This window comes from Oncorhynchus tshawytscha, linkage group LG12, assembly GCF_018296145.1.
Source record: "Oncorhynchus tshawytscha isolate Ot180627B linkage group LG12, Otsh_v2.0, whole genome shotgun sequence".
Classification (NCBI taxonomy): Eukaryota; Metazoa; Chordata; class Actinopteri; order Salmoniformes; family Salmonidae; genus Oncorhynchus; species Oncorhynchus tshawytscha.
Window position 1 is genome coordinate 53,079,579 of NC_056440.1, and position 22,639 is coordinate 53,102,217.

At 41.8% G+C, this 22,639-nt stretch overlaps 1 protein-coding gene across 1 annotated transcript in view; it reads left to right on the forward strand.

Moving 5' to 3' along the window:
• The window catches only part of LOC112232151 (protein kinase C-binding protein NELL1-like), a 439,953-nt gene that overhangs the window by 176,160 nt on the left and 241,154 nt on the right, over window positions 1-22,639 (forward strand). The window contains exons 7-8 of the mRNA XM_042330745.1: window positions 10,034-10,116; window positions 17,912-18,046. Of these exons, the coding sequence (XP_042186679.1) occupies window positions 10,034-10,116; window positions 17,912-18,046 (218 nt within the window). The remainder of the gene's footprint in view (window positions 1-10,033; window positions 10,117-17,911; window positions 18,047-22,639) is intronic.

The window sequence follows — 22,639 nt, forward strand, 5'->3', positions numbered from 1 at the left end:
ACGTGTAATCAAGGCGTATGCTCACGCCAAATGTTTCAAGAATGCCACAAATGTTAAATTACTTATTTTTTCAAATAAAATTTATTGAATTTAATCATAGTCATTCAAAAAGTCATTCAAAAGTCTAACCACCCAGAGAGATCGGGATTAGGGAAAAGTCCGGAGGCGTTCAGGGGGGGTAAATGGGTTATCGTCATTCATTTCATAAGGATGCGAGGGTTTTGGGGCATCTTTAGGGGTGCTGTATCTCGTTGAAGGTTTGTGTTTTAAAGAGTGAATATGTTGACGAATCTTATAGTTGGGTACACCCGAGAGGGGTATGTTGAGGATGGCCAGGGCCTTAAGAAACTGAAGCCACCCTGGAGGTCTTCTGTCATCAGCAACCTTGTGGGCAGATGTGGTACTTTTAAGCAAGTCAAGTATATGTGAACCCTTGACAACCGAGCCCTGAAGGATAAACTCTCCTTTGTCGTTCCAAGTAGCTGCCCCCTTTGAGTCTTTTAGCTTGTTCATAATGTAGCTAACATTTTTCCTGTTACGTGCCGGAACATGGGTTAACAAGTCATGCATAACTTTATCTTCAACAGGCATTTGATCTTCAGACGGTAAGCTCGCAGGTACAGGCATTACAGGGGCGTGGCTCTCGCTAGGCTCGTCATCTTTTAAAGGGTCCTGTAGGGAAATAGTTAAATGGCCTGTCTCTCTCTCCCCTTGTTTCACCAAGGACAAATACCTTTGCAAGAGGTTTGTGTATTTTTGGACCTTATCATAGGGGTTCAATCCTTTTTGATTCAAAATATCCTTCATGGCCGTATCCAAATCATTTTCTGCTGTTTGTCTGATATTTTCGGGACCCTGCACTTGTTTTTTAAGTCTATCCAACTCTTGTTGTGGCACCAGATACATTTTATTGGCCATCACCCTATGTGTTCAACCACCACGTCGGGCTGCAATAAGGCTGGTGATGAAGGGCACGGCTATACTTAGTAAAGGTAGAATAAAACCGCCAGACTGTTGTATGCTATGTCGTTTCTTTTGAAGACTGACCCTTTTATTGGCAAAGAGCTTGATCGCGGTCTTTTGTCTCTTTAATTTTTTCAATTGTGTCAGGGTGAGTGGAATGCGTCCTTTGAGAAGATTCAAAGCAATCTCACATAGGGATAATATGAGATCTGAAGAACAGTGACCCAAGATGGCCTTCCGTTCATTAGATGTAGCCCCAACTAGGCTTCTCAAGAGGGGCAAGTTTCTTTTTAAACGCAGAGACATAGCGGCTACTTTTTAGGAATGTACGCAGCCGGCCACTCCCACGGGAACAGACCGGTTCGTAGCCTCAGGTGTTCTGGAGTATTTGCTTTTAAATCCACGATTAAATAAGAAAATGGCGCTTTGGTAGCGTCCTCGTAGCTCTCCATAAAGTAGGATTTCCTTCCCGGGTACATCTGCTGAGCTAGAGTGTTAATTTGTAGTTTGTCTCTAGGATTTTTGAACAAAACCATGTAATTGGCGTTCAAACTGATGGTGCGGCTATTTTTACCTTGGTGAAACACATTCTGCACCAAGTAAAGCACGGACAGGTTTCTATGATGAGTATATTGGGTAAACGCTCGGGCAATTTCGGGATGTTCGCTACCTGCAAATAGCATATCGTCCAAAACCAGCAGATTGTTTTTATGAGGAGGTAAAAGTTCATCATCAGACAGGGAATCAGGTATTCCTTCAACAAACGTGATTTTTATTGTCTTCAACAATTCATCATACAGAGGTTGATAACATGAATAACACCACACAACATTATCAGGTTTTTGAGATAACACATGTTCAGAATTCTCTAAAATACTTTTTACAAAACAAGTTTTACCACTATTCGAAGGCCCTGCGATTAAGGCCGAAAATGGTAGTTGCAACCGGGGGTCAAAACCTTCTACAGCAGTCATGATATCTTAAGCTTTAAGACACCCTGTAGCTTGTAGCATAAGTCAGTAGCCAAAGGGACAATGTGGTCCAGTCAGGCAAAAACAGTCTCTTGTCATAGACAACCCTGAATCTTTTTAGTAAGTGGGGCCTTCCTCAGATGGAAGCCCTTTTTTATACCCAAAAATCTTTTTTGTAGGAGGTCCTAAATCTCCAAGTCCCTATTCCTGTCATTTAGGAACCCACTCGAACAAGCGTGTGATTGAGTCCTATTTTTACACGCGGGGTATTTTTTTTTTGTTGTAGTTTTTTGAGTCACGCCTGACACACTGCGGCATGTAGCATAAGTCAGTAGCCATAGGGCAAGGTGGTCCCGTCAGGCAAAAGCACTCTCTTGTCATAGACAACCCTGAATCTTTTAGTGAGTGGGGCATTCCTCAGATGGAACCCCTTTTTATCCCTAACAATCTTTTTGTAGGAGCTCAAAATCTCCAAGTCACTATTCCTGTCCTTTAGGAACCCCTCGACCAAGCGTGTGATTGATTCCAAGTTTACACGCTGGGCATTTTCATAGTTTTGAGTCACGCCTTTGGCTTTCAAAACCACGTGATTCTTTAGAGTCCTAAAAGCATAGCTTTTGGGACCACAGGAGGACCATTCGGTGATATGGTCACCCTCTGCGAGTTCACTCGTTAAGCCACCCAGATAGTTGCTGAGTGGGGGGGGGTCCAATCCCCCGGTTTGCTTACATAGACCACAGAGTCTGTGTCATGGTAAAGAACCCGCCTCTGAAGCTGCTCCATGAGCTTGTACAGTTCAAGTCGGCCATAGGCCGTGGTAAATGCTGCAAGAAACACATTTACATTACCCGGGGGGTAGAACCCACTTCTTGTTACGTCGCCATTGCACCAAGGCAATGTCTTGACTCAAGAATGAAAAATGTGAAATTTCGTATTGGTCCGAAAAAACGAATTCCAAGAATTCTTCAGGGTCTTTAATAATCGACGTTGTTAGCATATTACACCTCTGCGCTAATTTGCCCCAAAGCGAATTTAAGTACAATTTCGACACATTTCGTTTGGTTTTGTTGACCTCTATTCTGTCAGGGTCAAGAAGGATGCCTTCTCTGTCATGATAGTCTTGAATGTACCTGTCTTTACTCTCTTGATCTGTGACCGATGCAGGATAGCCTGAAGCCATTTGCTTACATCTCAAGAAGGTCTTGATGTACTCTTTAAAAAGAGTGTCTGATTTCTTTGAAAAGTTCCATACTTCAAAGATTTTGGCCACACGATACCCCATCTCTAAAGCCTTAGAGAATTCAGCTGTGACCCATACACCTGTCAGGGCTCTTTCTTGATCGGTGTGATCACATGGGTTTTGTTGTATGTTTTCACTGCATGTGCGACAAAGGGGAAAGAAAAGTTTTCCTTGAGGGCCCCTGTAAGGCAACACAGGTATAAACAAACCCCTTGGAGGGTAGACTGTTGCTTTGATCAGACCAAAATAGTTTTGAGGTAAGTCAAAATCACGATGAATAATTTCCGGATGACCTATAGGATAGCATGAGGAACTCATTACATGCGGATAAAGGGATGTAAAATCTACATATCCTATTGTCTCGTCGGGTTGCGCTACATACCTCAATGTCAAAGCATTGGTACGGCCGCCATACAAGGCCTGTCTTGGTTCCAGAGGTTCTGGGGTGTCAAAGCTGGAAAGGAAGGCTTGAACATGAGGATCAGACTTTTTGAGGGCTGTCCATTCGTGCTCCCACAAAACAACCACTTTTAGACCGTAAGTAGCCTGTAAAGAATCAACTTTGTCTTGAAACTCTTGGTACATTTCCCCAAAAGTCTTTTGGGTTAGGACACACATGTTCTGGGGCACAAAGCAAGATTTGCAACCATGGAAGAAACAACCGTTGTACTCATACACGGTCTCAACCCCGTCAATCTGGGTGTAGCCATCTACATGGTAAGAGCCAAATGCCTTCTCCCCTCGATTCAAAGCATGTTGAATAAAAATGTCTTTATCCTGGGCCATATACTCTAACCATTGAATGGACCCACTAGAGTATGACTTGAATTGGCGCCAGGTGGGTGTCAGACGAGGGGATAGCTATAGAGGATGTAGGCAGATAGTGTGTACGGTATGTTTTCATGCATGCCGATGCAATAGTTGTACAACTCCAGGGGTCAATGCCTGCATCTTTGATTACCTCTTCTCTGAATCTGAGGCATCCTTCACAAAGTATAACCACATCATTGTCACAGTATGATTCCATCTCTTTATGGAAATCAAAGGGGCCATGTCTTACTGTCTCATACCACGTCATGAACCTCTCACGCTCTTTGGGAGACATTTGATCACACCCGTACATTTCTGGGCTGGGATATGATCCGATATAATGTAGATTCTCCTCAGATGTGAAGAAGTGGGGGAACCAGCCTTTCACAGAGTTTTCAAAACCCAAGGCCTCTGGCATTTGAGCCAATCTCATGGGTAAGAAGCTTAAACTGTCAATGTATCTCTGGTTGAAGGCTGGATCTACAAAACACAAGATTTTACTACCTTGAGCTATGACACTGGGTGCCACCCCTTGCTGTATCAAGGGGTTCAGAAGAAGGTAAGAGTCGTAGGCTCTAGCATTGTGGGCTATAAACGTAAAGTTTCGGTACTGTGGTTTTCTAAAATGTTTTAGAAAGAGTAGTGCACAATTGGATCCTTCTGCAGACCACTTTTCCCCTTGAATGTCATGGTAGATACAAAAATAGGCAAATGATCCCCCGATTGCTGATTTGTCTCAAAATCATAGAACACATATTTCTCTGAATGTTCATCTTCAGCCAAGGGCTGAATATAACACTCGGCACTTCTTGAACCACTTCAGCATTTCTGCTTTTCAGAGCCCCTTTACAGATTGGACAATGTATGATTCCACAAACATGTGGTTTAGGGCTATCTATTTTAAGGTTGTAATTGCAATGACATTTTGGGAATTTCTTGTTAATGGCACAAATGCTTACAGATTTACAGGCCTTAGGGTGCCATGTTTCAATTTTGTGTTTATCGTAACAGTAGGTCGAACAACATGTGCGATGGCAATCCTCACAGGGTGTCAAGTTTAGGGGTTGCATAGGGCACTCTGCATCCTGACATACCGCACAGTTATGACGGCACGAGTGCCCCCCCTTTCGGCTGTAGCCGGTATGGCAGGATGGACACACATATGCTGCGCCTAAAAAGGCTGTGATGTTGGTAACGGCATAGTAATGTTCGTTTTGCACATAAAAGTACAGAATCTGGGGGTGCGGTTGGGGTGTGTTTTGGAACTTCAAGAGAGATGCATTAGCTCTACTGTGGTAGAAAACCACAATCTTGATATTCAGAAAGTTTTCAAATTTGACAATGTCTGAGAATGCCACCCCTTCCTGTATACCGAGGCCCACCGCCGTTTGGATCTCTCTAGCCTTTTGCAATGCCGTCAGATCAGTACATCCTGGGTTAAGTAAATGCGCTAGGCCTATTGCAAAACATAGCTTATTATCGGGATTGTGAACGTTTATGAGGTAGGCCCTTTTATTTCTTATGATTTCTGACTGCATTAGGCTATCAAGCTTCCTTCTCTGCCCACCACCCCCCTGGGGTTGACGTATTATTTGCACTACAAGCTCGTGGGTCCGATCGGCTATGATGGCTAAATTTGACTGAACAAGTCGTTCTAGCAGCGCGGTAAATTGTTCAAGATCTGCTTCGCCATTGGGTAAAATAAGAGATACTGTGTTATGCAGGCTATCTCCACAAATTTCCAACTGTAAGACATCACGTGGTTCGCCATAATCTCTTGCCGTCTCTAACAGATCGTTTAGAGTGTCCATTATCATCATGTAAAATACCGCATAGTCAAGATTCTGATTCACCCATAGGAAATTGAAAAACTGTCGAATCTCTGTATTGTTGAATTTATTCCTGTACACAACCCTGACACGTCTATCAAGACCATCTGCCGCCAGATTTATTAGACAATTTTCCAATTCCCCAAAAACATCTTGAGGCGTTTCAGACTCTATGGACCTGGGCGTTACTGGTTGGTCTATCGCTGTTGGGGTTGCAGGGGTCGAAAATGTCTGACTCTCTTTCATCTGATTAATTAAGGTTATGAGGGCTTCGGGAATCTGGGATAACATGTTTTCCTCAGGCGCCCCTGACTCGTTCATGCGATTAATCATTTCTAAGAGTTCGGTGGGAATCTGTGTTAATATGCTTTCATCTAACGATCCTGACTCGTTCATACGTTTAATAACTTCTAGGAGTTCGGCTGGAATCTGGGCTAAGAGGCTTTCAACTGTCTCCCCTTGTTGCGGTAGTTCTGCCATTTTTGGATAATTAAGGGTGTTCGTTTTTTGGGTCTTTCTGTAATGGTTGGTGTTACATGTATGATTTTAGCGTCTGTATTTGCGTTTTTTAATGGGGTTGCTGTTTAACATGCGTGGAATTGTTCTATGCCAGAATAACATATCGTCTCTGTACTGTCTCTCAATTAAATCCCCCAGTCGTTTGTATAGCAAAACATTCCTCGATTTCAAAGCCCTGGAAAATAATGTGAAAAACCTTTCTTGTTCGGCTGCAGGTACTGAGGCCGTAGAATTGTCTGGGTCGATAAGGTTGGCCGCATCACAGAATAGCTGGTCGTCAACATCTGACATGTCATTAAAAACAGGTCTCTCGGGTGTTTCCTCGGGAATGTTCGGGCGCCGGAATCCCCCAGCTCTAGATGTATGTGGCCGTCTGTGCCGTTTTTCGCCGGGCGGAGTCTGAATGAAAATAATACATACAAAATTACGTTATTAGATATAAAAATATGTTAGATACATAAAATGTCAAATACCTTTCCGGTATAATAATATATATTAACAATACATAGTTAAAATACCTCGGCTTTTTTGGCGCTTGTTCTGACGAATTGAGGATCCTGAGGGCTCTAGACTTTTTCCTCTAGCATTCCAGATTCTGCAGGGGCTGTCTCCGGGCAGTCTGAAAAAAACATTATTTGTCCTTGTTTTAACATATGCTATCAACAGAGGTATAACTAATAAAAAGGCTTATAACTAATAACAAAACGTATAATGATCTCATACCGTGTCCCTGGAGCGCCGGATCGTAAAGCCGCAAGTTCCCGGCCCAACAGTATTTTTCGGTTGGTGTTGAATCTGAGCAATGTACTTGGGCCACAGTTGTTCGTTGCCTGTTGGGGTCTGGAATATGTCGGGAGGGAGTCGAAGTTCCCTGTATTCGAGGGGAGTTTGAAAAATCGCTCGTACAGATCGGTAGAATTGCATCCAAGTCCCCAGGGTCAGATGTCCATAACGAATCCTTTATAATTCTTGGCTGTATGTCGGCTGTAAATACATAAAATCGTTTTTTTAAATAACACACACTATTTTTTATTTTTTATATATAAATATTCTTGGGTATGTGTTTAATTAGAAGGACTTACAACGTAAAAAGGCCGATGGCGACTGACTGCCCGATTTTTGCTCCTGTGAACCACCCTCATGTTGCTCCAGATCCGGTAAATCGCGTAAAAGCTGCGTAAATGTTTGGGATTCTAACCACCGTTAGACAATATTAAACGTTATACGCTATATATATATATATATACACTTTTTAACTTTATTGGCCTTTGGCCTGAAATATCCAAATAACTAGGGTTTAATATTACAATAATATTCAAACAAATCTTAAAATATATTTTTCATTTACCCACCTCCAGAAATATCCATTATGAGAGATTCACTTATTCAGAATATATTTTTTTAATCTGTCCGGGCAGCTAAATATTCGGGCCTTTGGGGTTTGCGCTAAAGCAGTGCTAACAGCGTTAAAAATAGTTCTGTCCCTAACTATCGAAAAGTACGGAATGAGTTTCTGGGGAGAGATGTATGCAACCACCGCTGTATGTTTTGGTTTAGAGGCCAAAAGGCTGTGAACCCCATAGAGCCTTTCTGTCTGCATCGGGTTTGCTGGGCTCCCGGTGCGTTGATTAGATATCAGTGTTTAACCCCGGGGTGATCGGTTGATATCTTGACATGCCATATGGACGATTCTCTACAGATAGAGCTCTGGGACCCCGTGTTGAACCCACACACACAAACCCTTGAAACGCACACACACACACCCTCCTGCTGCTCCATCACACGCCCACTCATGCACGCACCCCTATTTCCCAGGTCTTTTTCTTCGAGACAGAGCTGGAAGATGATGTGAAATACTCTTTGCCTTAGTTACGGGTGAGATACTGTTTTTTAAAATTCCATTTATTGAATTCCAAAAATATTTCGTACACCCTTTAAGACATGTTTGAATTAAGTAACACATTTGAATAATATTTAAACAGGCATCACACGTGTTTTATGTTAAAAAAAAAAAAAGCTTGGAGGCCGTTCTTTGTACATTATTACAAACTTTAATAAACCGTAATGTTCATAACATCCCATTGTAGGAATAGACTATAAAATAATACATGTTTTTTCAGATCTTACAGTTGTCTGCGCCAGACCCTAACGTGAGAGAAAAGAGCACTTCCCCTTAGTTATATGGGGGCTATACATTTTCAAAAACAATGATTTAATTCTAAATATTTAACACATACATTTTAACAACCGTTATAATTCAACATTTTTTACTATTTCTTACATATATATGGTCCTGTTAGCCACGACCATTATCCGTTTCCAATTCCCCATCGCAAAGTCTTTTGCCCGCTCCACCGAAGCTCTGCCCACTTTCACTCCAGGGAAAGAGCCGCCTTCGACCTTGTTGGTCCTGGGTATGTCTCAACGATAACCTCGGCCATCGCCATAATTGTTCACGATTTTCGAAAAGACTGTCCAGCTTATTCATCAGGGTTCGGAAAATGTGGTAATCGCGCCATTTAAAACTGAACATTATTTGAAAAAAATGTACATCCTTGCATGCTTTGGAGGATACATAGGAACTGACCGTTTTCGTAGCATTTGCACTATCAAATTGTTCACATGCTAAAATTGTCACTCTGGAGTCCGGGGTATACGCCATTGAAGTGACTCTTAGAGCCATTAGATCACTTCGTTCACAGACTTGTTCTTCCAACGCATATCCGGGCAGCCTTGAAGCACTCAGGGCGCGTTCCATTTGACACAAAGCTAGCCTTATTTTAAGCCATTCTCGCATCCTTAGCGCTGGAGAAAAAAGCTCGGGTTCTGCATGATAAAAGGGTTGGGACACGCTGTCTGTGAATATCTTAACCGTAGATTCCTCCGGGTTGAATATGTACGAAATATGTCCCTCGCTTGTACACAAAAATCCTTTAAAACATTCTGGAGCCTCACGCAAAACATCCTCCAGGCTTTTGTCGTTGGATTCATGACATGAGCTGCAGAGCACTCCGAGAATTGGCCTTGTAGACATATTTTAGATGTTTAATATTAAGGTCTTTATTTAAAAAATGGCTTGTTCTGGACATTTATAATGCAGATGCCCCCAGCCCTATACCCCCCAGGACATTCCTGCTTCATCAGATAACAAACTATGGGGGGTGGGGGACATACAGGGTCCCCCAAAAGTTCAAACACTCAAACCATCCAGTTCCACCAGACCCCTACTCATCAATCACCTGGACTACTTCAAAGCCGGACATATAGAGATAAAATAACACACACCCTCTAACACATGACCACACGAACAGGGGGGACGGGGCGGAGGCCCATATTTAAACATGCACGCGTCATCATGACGTAGGGTCATCAATCAATCATTTTGACCCGTGCCGTCTACTGTATTCTCTCTAACATGCATAAAACATTGTGTAAAAGACAAAAAAAGAAAATTACCCACAATCCTCTAATAAAAGAGCCACGTGGCAAGATAGGAAGTGCAAGGAGATGAGTTCAATCACTAAATTTTCTATAGCTTTGGTTATCATCTTATATTTTGAGCGACAATGTTTTAGTAAAATGTGTATAAATGTACCTCTTCTCTTTTTCTCTTCTTTTGCCTCCTCTCTACCTCATTCCTTTTCTCTATTATCCCCTCTCCCACTCCTGTCTTTCTTTGTCCATCCTTTTCTCCTGTTGAGCCTGTCCGACATGCGGTGATTTCCTGAGCCTGGTGCAAGGCATCATGGACCTTCAGGAGTTGCTGGCCAAGATGACCCTAAAGGTGAGAGTGACCACCCATTCAAAAAAATTGCATTTTGAACTTTAACCTCAAACAAGTGACCTTATAAGTGATGTGGTGTGATGCTTTATGTCCCAACATTCTACCGGAGAGACCTTAGTCTGGGAACATGAACACGCTCACACACACACACACACACACACACACACACACACACACACACACACACAAAGCCTTGAATCAAAGCCCTCTCTTCCTTCTCCAAAGGGCAGGTAGGTATGATCAGAGGTCATACAACAGACACACACACACACACAGGGTAGGTATGATCAGAGGTCACAGTGGTGTCATTACATGGCAGCCATCTTGGCCCTGTGGGACACTAACAGGGGCTGAACATGATGTTCCTCTCAGCACGACACTCACACGCGCGCGTGTGTGTGCGTGTGTGTGTGTGTGTGTGTGTGTGTGTGTGTGTGTGTGTGTGTGTGTGTGTGTGTGTGTGTGTGTGTGTGTGTGTGTGAAGCAAGGACAGCCCACCAGCCAGACCTAGGCTTGGAGTCATCCCACTGTAAATAACTGCCTCCTTCTTCATTATAATAGACCCGAAGCTCTCACTTTGTTAATATCCCAATTGGCACACTATTCCTTATTTTGACTAGGGCCAATAGGGTTCTGGTCAAAAGTAGTGCACTATATAGGGAATAGGGTGGCATTTGGGGCATAGCCTGTCTGTCTTCCCTACTTACACAGCAATGCAGCGTGTAGAAATGGCACTTTCCTCCCCTCGTGGCTGTGAACGAGGGAGGGTGAGATAGAGGGATGAAAAGGAAGAGGGTGATGGAGGTGGTGGATGAATAATTGCTAACCTCTTGGTGCCCGGCTAGCTGTATAATATGCAGTGTCAGGAGAATGAGCTGAGAATAGAAGTGCCATGCATGAATTAGCAGTGTGTGTGTGTGTGTGTGTGTGTGTGTGTGTGTGAGAGAGAGAGAGAGAGAGAGAGAGAGAGAGAGAGAGAGAGAGAAATTGGAGGGGTTGCAAATGAGCTTAGTCAGAGCCTATATGCATGTTTTGTAGTGTTGATGACATGAAATGGATGACACACACACTTTTCGACAATATTGTTGCATGTCATATCTTGGCTTGAGTATACTGCAAGTGTAGTCTATTTTATTACGGTTTCAATATATTTTCCCTGAGTACAAACTCATGCACGTATGCTACTCATGCACACACGCACACACACTAACACACAAACAAACACACACACACACACACACACACACACACGGTATGTCCCATCATACACCTATGATGCTGGTGCTATGGATGCCAGCCTGTAGTGGTCCCGTAAAACAGGAAGATACGAATTTTAAAAACGTAATGTTAGTTCAGTATTTTGCCAAGTTCAGTATTTTGCAACTTGATGTTAGATAGTTCCTCCATAGACTGAGGGGACTCCAGGGTGAGGAACTATCTAACATCAAGTTGTAAAATACTGAACTTGGCCTTTAAGCATCACCATATTATTTTGAAATTGTGTTTCAATTAATGTGCTTTTTGACAGCTCCTGTATCCAAAGCGCATGGCTCAAATTTGACAAAAATTACAATTAATTGTGTGATGGAGGAGAGACATGGAGGTCAAGCTGGCTTATCTAGTCTAGCTAGCCTGGAGCCTCAAATGGAGGATGCTAACAAACATTTAAAACACTGCAGGAGCTGTGATTATTTTGCTTTATTCCGGGACAATGTGGACTGCCCAAACTTTCAATGCAGCAACTCTCTCCTTTGCTTGCAAAGGACTACAGGGATGAATTGGCTACTCTTAGCAAACAAGTAGTGAACCTATATAAGCTACTGGAGAATCCACATCCTCCTACTTTCTCTTCTACCCCAGTAGACGGATGCCCGTTCTGGCCTGGTGGAAGTGTCACTGCCGTGTCGGCTCTCCACAGCCGACTGGCCTGTACTCTGCAGAGATCCCTCATTGAAGGGGTCTCCCCCTTCCCTGGAGAATGGAGCTAGAAGGATGCTCCTGGATGACTTGGTGGATGTTCCTGTTCTCAATCCAACCAACCAGCCATTGAGATATGGAAGTCGAACAGCGTCCTCTGGCATTGGGGGCCTCCTAGACCAGACACAGCTTCACCTTCTTCCCTGGAGACTTCAGATTCGAGATCGGATCCGGAGGTACCTGCGATCCTCAGAGCTCCCATCCTCATCTGACCGTAAGGCTGTCTGAGGCTCCTGCCCATTCATCATCCACGATGGATACTACAAACGGCTCGGGTCCATTGGGCCCCACCGCCCTTCGGTCCTCAAGGGGTTTGCAAAAACACTTGAGGCAAAGAATGGCCGGACCTCCTCAGCCATTGCAGCAGCTGTCATCATCGGCTGTTCTATGGTTAGAAACATCATTGTTCCCTCTACAAAAACCATGTGCTATCCTGGAGCACAAGTACAGGACATTACAAGGCTGCTTCCGACCGTTCTACGACAGATGCCAGGAACTGATGCTGTTGCCATCCGTGTAGGGTCAAACAACATTAGGAGGGCTAGCTCGGAACTTCTGAAAATGTATTTTGAAGAACTGATTTTAGCACTGAAAGATTCCACAAATCTGCCAATTATTATTTACCATTGTTAGGCTGCGGGTGTGAAAGATTCAGCAGGATACTGGCATTATACACCTGGCTAAAAGATTACTGTAGCTCTGTTGGATTCACTTTTATAGATTACTTTGACACTTTCTGGAACAGAAGATGCTCTACAAGAATGACGGAGTCCATCCAAATAATTTTGGCCCCTGGACTCTATCCACGCATTTCAGGACTGTGTTGAGACAATGGCATCAATGACCAAGACCAGCTCAGTTAATCCCTATCACTGTGTCGCTTAGTTGTCATAATGCTGCAGCAAATGTACATTATCCCAGGGGCGTTGGAAGATACAATGTAAGTAACTTAACTTCTTCAGGATTGGTGGGTCCCCTGCGTTGGTTGAGCTAATTTAGGCTAATGCGATTTACATGAGGTTGTAAGTAACAAGCAAATTTCCCAGGACAAAGGCATATCGGATATTGGCAGAAAGCTTAAATGCTTCTTAATCTAACAACACTGCCCAATTTACAGTAGCTATTACAGTGAAAGAAAACCATGCTATTGTTTGAGGAGAGTGCACAGTTTTGAACCTGAAAAGTTAATAATAAACAAGTTAGGCACATTTGGTCGGTCGTGATACAACGTTTTGAACAGAAATGCATTGGTTCATTGGAACAGTCTAAAATGTTGTACATGCGTTGTACATCTAAATTGCACCTAGGCTGAAATAATACATTATGGTTTTTCTCTTGCATTTCAAAGATGATGTATTATTTTTTACCAGATCTAATGTGTTATATTCTCCTACATTCCTATAACATTTTCACAAACTTCAAAGTGTTTCCTTTCAAATGGTACCAAGAAATGCATGACCTTGATTCAGGGCCTGAGCTACAGGCAGTTAGATTTGGGTATGTCCTTTTAGGCGAAAATTGAAAAAAATGCGGCGAATCCTTTTAATTTATGTCCCCTTAACTGCCCTGAATGCCTCTGTTGATCCTACAGCTATTGTATGTAATAATAATGTGCCTATGAACCAGAGTTATATTGTTAGCACTGAGGAGGTGTGCCCTAGTAGGGAGTGTGCAGCTCACCCTGCACTATCAGTTCAAATTTAAAAGAAATTAGCATGTCTATTTCTGATAAGCTACCCAGTAAAGCATTAAAAACAGTAAATCATCCCAAAAAGTGGCAGAAATAGCCCACATTAACATATGTAGCCCACAAAATCAATAATGTAATAATCCAGGCAGAATCACATCCAGCCGTGATTGGGAGTCCCATATGTCGGCACACAATTGGCCCAGCACCGTCCAGGTTTGACCGGGGTAGGCCATCATTGTAAATAAGAATTTGTTCTTAACTGACTTGCCTGGTTAAGTAAAGGTTAAATACATTTTTTTTAAACGTGCTAGTAACAGATGACATTCATATTCTGATAATCTCTGAAACTCACTTAGATAATACCACTGATGATAAAGTGGTAGCAATACATTGTGATAACATTTACAGAAACTACAAAAATGCCAATGGGGGCGGTATTGCGGTCTACATTCAGAACCACATTCCTGTAAACCTAAGAGAGGAACTCATGTTAAATACGGTTGTAGTAATATGTGACCGACCACCTCGATTCAGTCTTATGTAGCAACATTTGAAATAGTTTTTTACATTGGATAAAAGTAGAGACTCAGATTGTATATCATTCACTGGAGTTGAGGAACACATGGGAAAGTAATTCTGCTTTGAAAGTTGATAAACTTGTAACCCCACTTTTTAGAAAATGGCCCTTGAATGTTTAGGTACACCTACTGAAAAGCTCTTCTTTGTCTACACCCATTCATTTTCGTTCACATCCTCTTAAGCCCCACCCATATGTTTAAGGATTCACATGTGAGGTAATGTGCACAGTGGTGTAAAGTACTTAAGTTAAAATACTTTCATGTACTAAAGTCATTTTGGGGGGGTATCTGTACTTTACTATTTATATTTTTGACAATTTTTACTTTTACTCCTCTACATTCCAGAAAAAATGTAATATACTTTCTACTTCATACATTTTTGCTGACACCAACAATACCAGTTACATTTTGAATGCTTAGCAGGACAGGAACATTGTCTAATTCATACACTTAAAGAAACAATTCCTTGTCATACCTACTGCATCTGATCTGGCTGAGTCACTAAACACAAATGCTTTGTTTGTAAATTATGTCTGAGTGTGGGAGTGTGCCCTTGGCTCTCTGTAAAAAAAAGAAAAAAAAGAAAATCGTTCCGTCTGGTTTGCTTAAACTTAAATTGATTTATACTTTTAATGCTTAGGTATATTTTAGCAATAACATTTACTTTTGATACTGAAGTATATTTAAAAGCAAATACTTTTTTACTTTTACTCACATAGGATTTTACTGGGTGATTTTCACTTTAACTTGAGTCATTTTCTATTAAGGTATATTTACCTTTACTCATGTATTACTCATGTAACAATTGGGTACCTTTTCCACCACTGCATGTGCTAAGTCGTGAGTACGGTAGTGTACAACCAAAGTTGTCAAGACTAAAGACTGGTTTCTACTACTTCTATCGACATGCCTATATAAAGTTGTCGCAGTGACATCATGAACATTCTATTGTCGTTCGACATTAAACTTGTTGCCGTTATGAAAAAGTATAAACAAAAAAAACACAGGCTGCATGACATCAGCAGCCTGGGGGTCCAAAATAGCAGAACTGGTGCATTTTAACACCAATAAACCCAGCCATTTAAAAATGAATTCAGTATATGTTAATCTAGCAAACCAGGCAACTAAAAGCAACTTTATAAACAATATTTTTGATTTCTTTCTAGATTGTTTGAAGGTGTAAACGGTAAAGGGAAATGGTTTCTTGCATAGTGGAGTCTTTTGTTTCGACATGTATATAGCTAGCTAGCTATCAGTCAACATACCCCGGTGAAATCATCAACATTAATTTACCATATCTTTACTAATGCTGTATAAATTTGCTTTAAAGCAGTATCCAAATCCATCGGATTTAGTGATCACAAATAGTAGCCATTTCTAGGAAAATCAAAGTGTATAGGTCATACAAGAAGTTTTGTAGTGATTCCTATGTTGATGATGTAAATAATGTTTTGTGGTCTGTGGTGCGTAATGAGGAACAACCAGACGCTGCACTTGACACATTTATGAAATTGCTTATTGCTTATTGCTAATAGGCATGCACCCATGAAGAAAATTACTGTTAAAACTGTTCAGACACCTTGGAGTAAGAATTGTATGGTTGAGAGGGATGAGGCTAAAGGAACACTTTAAAAAGAGCTGCAGTTAGTTTCAGAATGGGTGGCAAGGAATTAGTTAGTCCTAAATATTTACAAAACTAATATCATTGTATTTGGGAAACCCTAAAACCCTAAACCTCAACTAAGTCTTGTAATGAATAATATGGACATTTAGCAAGTGACTAAACTGCTTAGAGTGACCCTGGATTGTAACTGTCATGGTCAAAACATGTTGATACTACAGTAGCTAAGATGGGGAGAAGTTTGTCCATAATAAAGCACTGCTCTGCCTTCTTAAGAACACTATCAACATGGCAGGTCCTATGGGCCCTAGTTTTGCCGCACCTGGACTACTGTCCAGTTGTGTGGACAGGTGACACTAACAGGGATTTAGGAAAATGACAATTGTCTCAGAACAGGGCAGCACGGCTAGCCCATATGTGTACACGGAGAGCTAACATTAATAATATGTATGTCAATCTCTCATGGCTCAAAGTGGAAGAGAGATTGTCATCATCAATACTTGTTTTTGTAAGAAGTGTTGAAAAGCTGAATGTACCAAGCTGTCTATTTAAACTACTAGCACACAGCTCAGACACCCATGCATACCCCAAAATACATGCGGACTGTACTACATACAGCCATGGTACTCTATTCCACATCAGGTAACTGATACAAGTAGAACAATCAGATAAAAAAACAGATACAAATACACCTTAAGGAACAACGGGGACTGTGAAAAAACACACACACAGGTACAGACACGCATACGCACACACACGGTAGCACATGCGCTCTACAGACACGTGCAATGTAATATTGTTGTATATGGTGTATTAATGTTATATGATGTGCTGTTTTATATTTTGTTTAATGTGTAATGTAAGTGCCTTAATGTGTTTGGGAACCGGGAAGAGTAGTTGATGCATTGGCCGCATCTAATGGGCATCCCTAATAAATAAATACAAAATATGTGCCTGTGTCCCAAATGATACCATATTCCCGTTTTAGTGCACTACTTTGACCAGGGCCCATTTTTGGGACTGAACCTAAATCATTGGAGCACATTCTTTCATAAGCACTGTGTGTTAGTAAGTTATATGCTGAGGGTACACTCCAGAAAATGCTGGCCCTGGGTAGATATTGAACAGAGCACACAGTGGGTTATTTTGACCAAGCCAGTTGGTTTGTGTTAATAACCCAACATATTTGGTTGTTTGTATTACCCCAAAATTTGTTAATTTAGCTATCAGCTGGATTTGTATTCACTTTTCATGCTGAGTTCACCTAGCACCTGTGTCTTTTTTTAAGGTATTCCATAGGTTATTTTCAGGAGGCATGACCTATTATGGGCGTGGCTTTCAGAAACGTATTTTTTTGCCACCCGTGAGAGAAAATGTTTACTTTACGTTTGTACACTGCAAATTAATATTTCCCTTCAATATTTTTGCACATTATAATCTTTTAATATAACATTAATAACATTCATTTTTACATAATGTAACACAATGGTACAAAATGCAAAAGCTCTTAAAGAACTCATACACGTGTAAGCCTCATTAAAGTTACAAAAGTGTCATATCTCAACAAACCAGAATGAATAACCCAGCATCAACAACCCAACCTTAATATTTTTAAAGAAAACAACCCAACATAATGGCTGCAACCCAGCAATTGGGTCATCCAAACCTCCCAGAATTTATTTTGTAGAGTGTAGAATAAAGGTAGGACAACTAGAAATTAATAATGGATTAAATTCTGAAACACCGGGGGCTAAACACACACCAATGTCCATTTCTGTGTAGCCAGTTGTTTTTGCATTTTTTTGTCCTCTTGCTCTTCTTGCTGATTGAAGTGGACTATAGTGCTGCAATATTGAAATGGACTATGATGTGTATGTATCTGTGTGTGTGTGTGTGTGCGTTTGTGTGTGCTTGTGTGTGAGTCTCCAGCTGAACTACGCAGAGTCCAGGCTGACCCAGCTGGAGGGCTGCCGCTGTGACAGGACGTGCAGTGCCAACGGTGTGGACTACAGAGACAAAGAGCTGTGGGTGGAGCCAGAGAACTGCAGGAACTGCGTCTGCATGGTGGGTATCCCACCCCATCACACAGATACAATGACTTTGTATCTTCTCCTCACAAAATTCAAGTTTCACCTCACACTAGTCAATTTGTGTGTTTTGGGGATATTCATGTCAGTTCAATTCACAAGATAAAAAACAGACAAATAATGATAATGAGGGGCAATAAATGCGAGGGTGGCTGCTGTTTTACAGGCTAATAACAAACTGTGCTATTTGGTTTGTTATTTCGCATTGTTTGTAACTCATTTTGTACATAATGTTGCTGCTACTATCTCTTATGACCAAAATGAGCTTCTGGATATCAGAAGAGAAATTACTCACCTCGAACTGGACAATATTTTTTATATCCAAAGCAATGGATATAGAGCTGGCTGGCTTCTCAGTGCATCGGCAGGACAGAGCAGCTATGTCTGGCAAGACGAGGGGCGGGGGTGTGTGTCTATTTGTCAATAACTGCTGGTGTGCGATGTCTAATTTTAAAGAAGTCTCAAGGTATTGCTCGCCTGAGGTAGAATAACTTATGATAAGCTGTAGACCACACTATCTGCCAAGAGAGTTCTCATCTATATTATTCGTAGCCGTCTATTTCCCACCACAAACCGATGCTGTAACTAAGGCCGCACTCAACGAGCTGTATAAGGCCATAAGCAAACAAGTAAATGCTCATCCAGAAGCGGTGCTCCTAGTGGCCGGGGACTTCAATGCAGGCAAACTTAAATCAGTTTTACCTAATTTCTACCAGCATGTCACATGTGCAACCAAGGGGAAAAAATCTCTATACCACCTTTACTCCACACACACAGATGCATGCAAAGCTCTCCCATGCCCTCCATTTGGCAAATCTGACCATAATTATATCCTCCTGATTCCTGCTTACAAGCAAAAATGAAAGCATAAAGTGCCAATGATTCGTTCAATACGGAAGTGGTCAGATGACGAGGATGCTACGCTACAAGACTGTTTTGCTAGCACAGACTAGAATATGCACCGGGATTCATCCAATGGCATTGAGTAGTATACCACCTCAGTTACCAGCTTCATCAATAATTGCATCGACGACGTCATCCCCACAGTGACCATACGTACATTTCCCAACAAGAAGCCATGGATTACAGGTAACAACCGAACCGAGCTCAAGGCTAGAGCTGCTGCTTTCAAGAAGCGGGACACTAATCCGGACGCTTATAAGAAATCCCGCTATGCCCTCAGACGAACCATCAAACAGGCAAAGTGTCAATACAGGACTAAGATAGAATCCTACTACACCAGCTTTGACGCTCTTCGGATGTGGCAGGATTTGAAAACTATTATGGACTACAAAGGGAAACCCAGACGCGATCTGCCCAGTATTGCCCAGTGTCTACCAAACGAGGATAATTGACTTTTATGCTCACTTCAAGGCAAGAAACACTGAAGCATGCATGATAGCACCAGCTTTACCGGACAACTGTGTGATCACGCTCTCCATTGCCGATGTGAGGAAGACCTTTAAACAAGTAAACATTCACAAAGTCACGGGGACAGATGGTTTACCAGGACATGTACTCAAAGCATGTGCTGATCAACTGGCAAGTGTCTTCACTGACATGTTCAATCTCCCTTACCGAGTCTGTAATATCTACATGTTTCAAACAAGAAAGCAAAGGTAACCAGCCTAAATGATTACTGCCCCATAGCACTCACGTCGGTAGCCATGAAGTGCTTTGAAAGGCTGGTCAGGGCTCACATCATCCCGGAAACGCTAGACCCACTCCAATTCGCATATCGCCCCAACAGATCCACAGATGATGCAATCTCAATCGCTCTCCACACTGCTCTTTCCCACCTTGGCAAAAGGAACTCATATTTGAGAATGCTGTTATTTGATTAAAGGTCAGTGTTCAACACCATAGTGCCCACCAAGCTCATCACAAAGCTAAGGACCCTGGGACTGGGCACCTCCCTCTGCAACTGGATCCTGGACTTCCTGACGGACCGCCCACTAGTGGTAAGGGTAGGCAACAACACATCTGTCAAGCTGATCCTCAACACTGGGTTCCCTCAGGGGTGTGTGCTTAGTCCCCTCCTGTGCTCCCTGTTCACCCATGACTGCGTGTCCAAGCATGACTCTAACAGCATCATTAAGTTTGCTGACGTCACAGTTTGCTGACGACACAAGAGTGTTAGTCCTGATCACCAACAACAAAGCCTATAAGGAGGAGGTCAGAGACCTGACAGTGTGGTGCCAGGACAAAAACCTCCCCTTCAATGTGAGCAAGACAACAGGCCCCCATTAACATCGACAGGGCTGAAGTGGTGCAGGTCGAGAGTTTCTAGTTCCTTGGTGTCCACATCACCTAGGAACTTACATGGATATATATAATAATATAATTTATATTTGACATTCTTCAAAGTAACCAAAAAATAATTTGAGATTTGAGATTTTTCAAAGTATGACAGTATGACAGCTTTGCACACTCTTGGCATTCTCTCAACCAGCTTCACCTGGAATGCTTTTCCAACCGTCTTGAAGGAGTTCCCACATTTGCTGTGAACTTGTTGTCTGATTTTACAGTCCAACTCATCCCAAACCATCTCAATATAGTTGAGGTTGGGTGATTGTGGAGTCCAGGGCATCTGATGTTGCACTACATCACTGTCCTTCTTGGTAAAATAGCCCTTACACAGCCTGGAGGTGTGTTGGGTCATTGTCTTGTTGAAAACAAATGATAGTCCCACTTAGCCCAAACCAGAAGGGATGGCATATAGCTGGAGAATGCTGTGGTAGCCATGCTGGTTAACCTCTCTAGGGTTTGTGGGACACTAGCGTCCCATCTGGCCAACATCCAGTGAGGTTGCAGAGCCAAGTTCATTTACAGAAATGTTCATTATAAAAATTCAGAAAACAAAACATATTTTACATAGGTTTAAAGATTAACTTCTTGTTAAATCAACCACAGTGTCATATTTATAAAATGCTTTTCGGCGAAAGCATACCTAGCCCAGAACATACCTAGCCCAGAACATTGCCCAGTTGACAAATTATTACAAACAGTACCAGCCAAGCAGAAGTGTTACAAAACTCAGAAATAGAGATAAAATTAATCCCTTACCTTTGATGATCTTCATATGGTGGCAATCAGATTACTCAATAAATGTTCATTTTGTTCGATGAAGTCTCTTTATATCCAAAAACCTCTGTTTTGTTAGCACGTTTTCAGTAATCCACAGGCTCAAACTCAGTCAAAACAATCAGACAAAAAAATCTAAATTGTATCCGTAAAGTTCATAGAAACATGTCAAACAATGTTTATATTCAATCCTCAGGTTGTTTTTTAGCCTAAATGATCTATAATATTTCAACCGGACAATAACGTTGTCAATATAAAAGGTAAACAAGAAATGCTTATGTGCCTGAAAAAACTCTGTCACGTTAGGGTCCACTCATTCAAACTGTTCTTACTCCCTCATTTATAAGAATACAAGCCTGAAACTATTTCTAAAGACTGTTGACATCTAGTGGAAGGCATAGGAACAGCAAATGAAGTCAATGTATACTGTAATGGCATTGAATAGAAAACTACAAAACCCCCAAAAACGACTTCCTGAATGGATCTTTCTCAGGTTTTTGCCTGCTAAATCAATTATTTTATACTCACATACACTATTTTAACAGTTTTGGAAACTTTAGTTTAATTTGGGCATGCTTTTCATCCAAAATTCCGACTGCTGCCCCCTACCCTAGGTTAAGTGTGCCTTGAATTCTAAGTAAATCACAGACAGTGTCACCAGCAAAGCACCCCCACACCATAACACCTCTTCCTACATGCTGTACGGTGTGGAAATACACATGCAGAGATCATCCGTTCACCTACACAGCGTCTCACAAAAACACGGTGGTTGGAAGAAAACATCTCAAATTTGGACATCGGATCAAAGGACACAATTTCCACCGTTCTAATGTCCATTGCTCATGTTTCTTGGCCGAAGCAAGTCTCTTCTTCTTATTTGTGTCCTTTAGTAGTGTTTTTTTTGCAGCATTTCAACCATGAAGGCCTGATTAACACATTCTCCTCTGAACAGTTGATGTTGAGATCTGTATATTACTTCAACTCTCTGAAGCATTTACTTGGGCTGCAATTTCTGAGGCTGGTAACTCTAATGAACTTACCATCTGCAGCAGATGTAACTCTGGGTCTTCCATTATTGTGGCGGTCCTCATGAGAGGCAGTTTCATCATAGTGCTTAATGGTTTTTGCATCTGCACTTGAAGAAACTTTCAACGAAACTTGAAATTGTTCATATTGACTGACCTTTCTGTCATAAAGTAATGATGGACTGTCATATCTCTTTTCTTATTTGAGCTGTTCTTGCCATAATATGGACTTGGTCTTTTACCAAATAGGGCTATCCCCCCCTTCCTTGTCACAGCACACCTGATTAGCGCCAATGCATTAACCTCTAGTGACACCACATCCCGTGAACGGGACCGTTGTCATCATCTGACACTAATTAGAATAACGCAACAGGCATAAATATTACTAGAAAATATTCCTATTCATGAAAATCACAAGTGAAATATATTGAGACACAGCTTAGACTTTTGTTAATCACCCT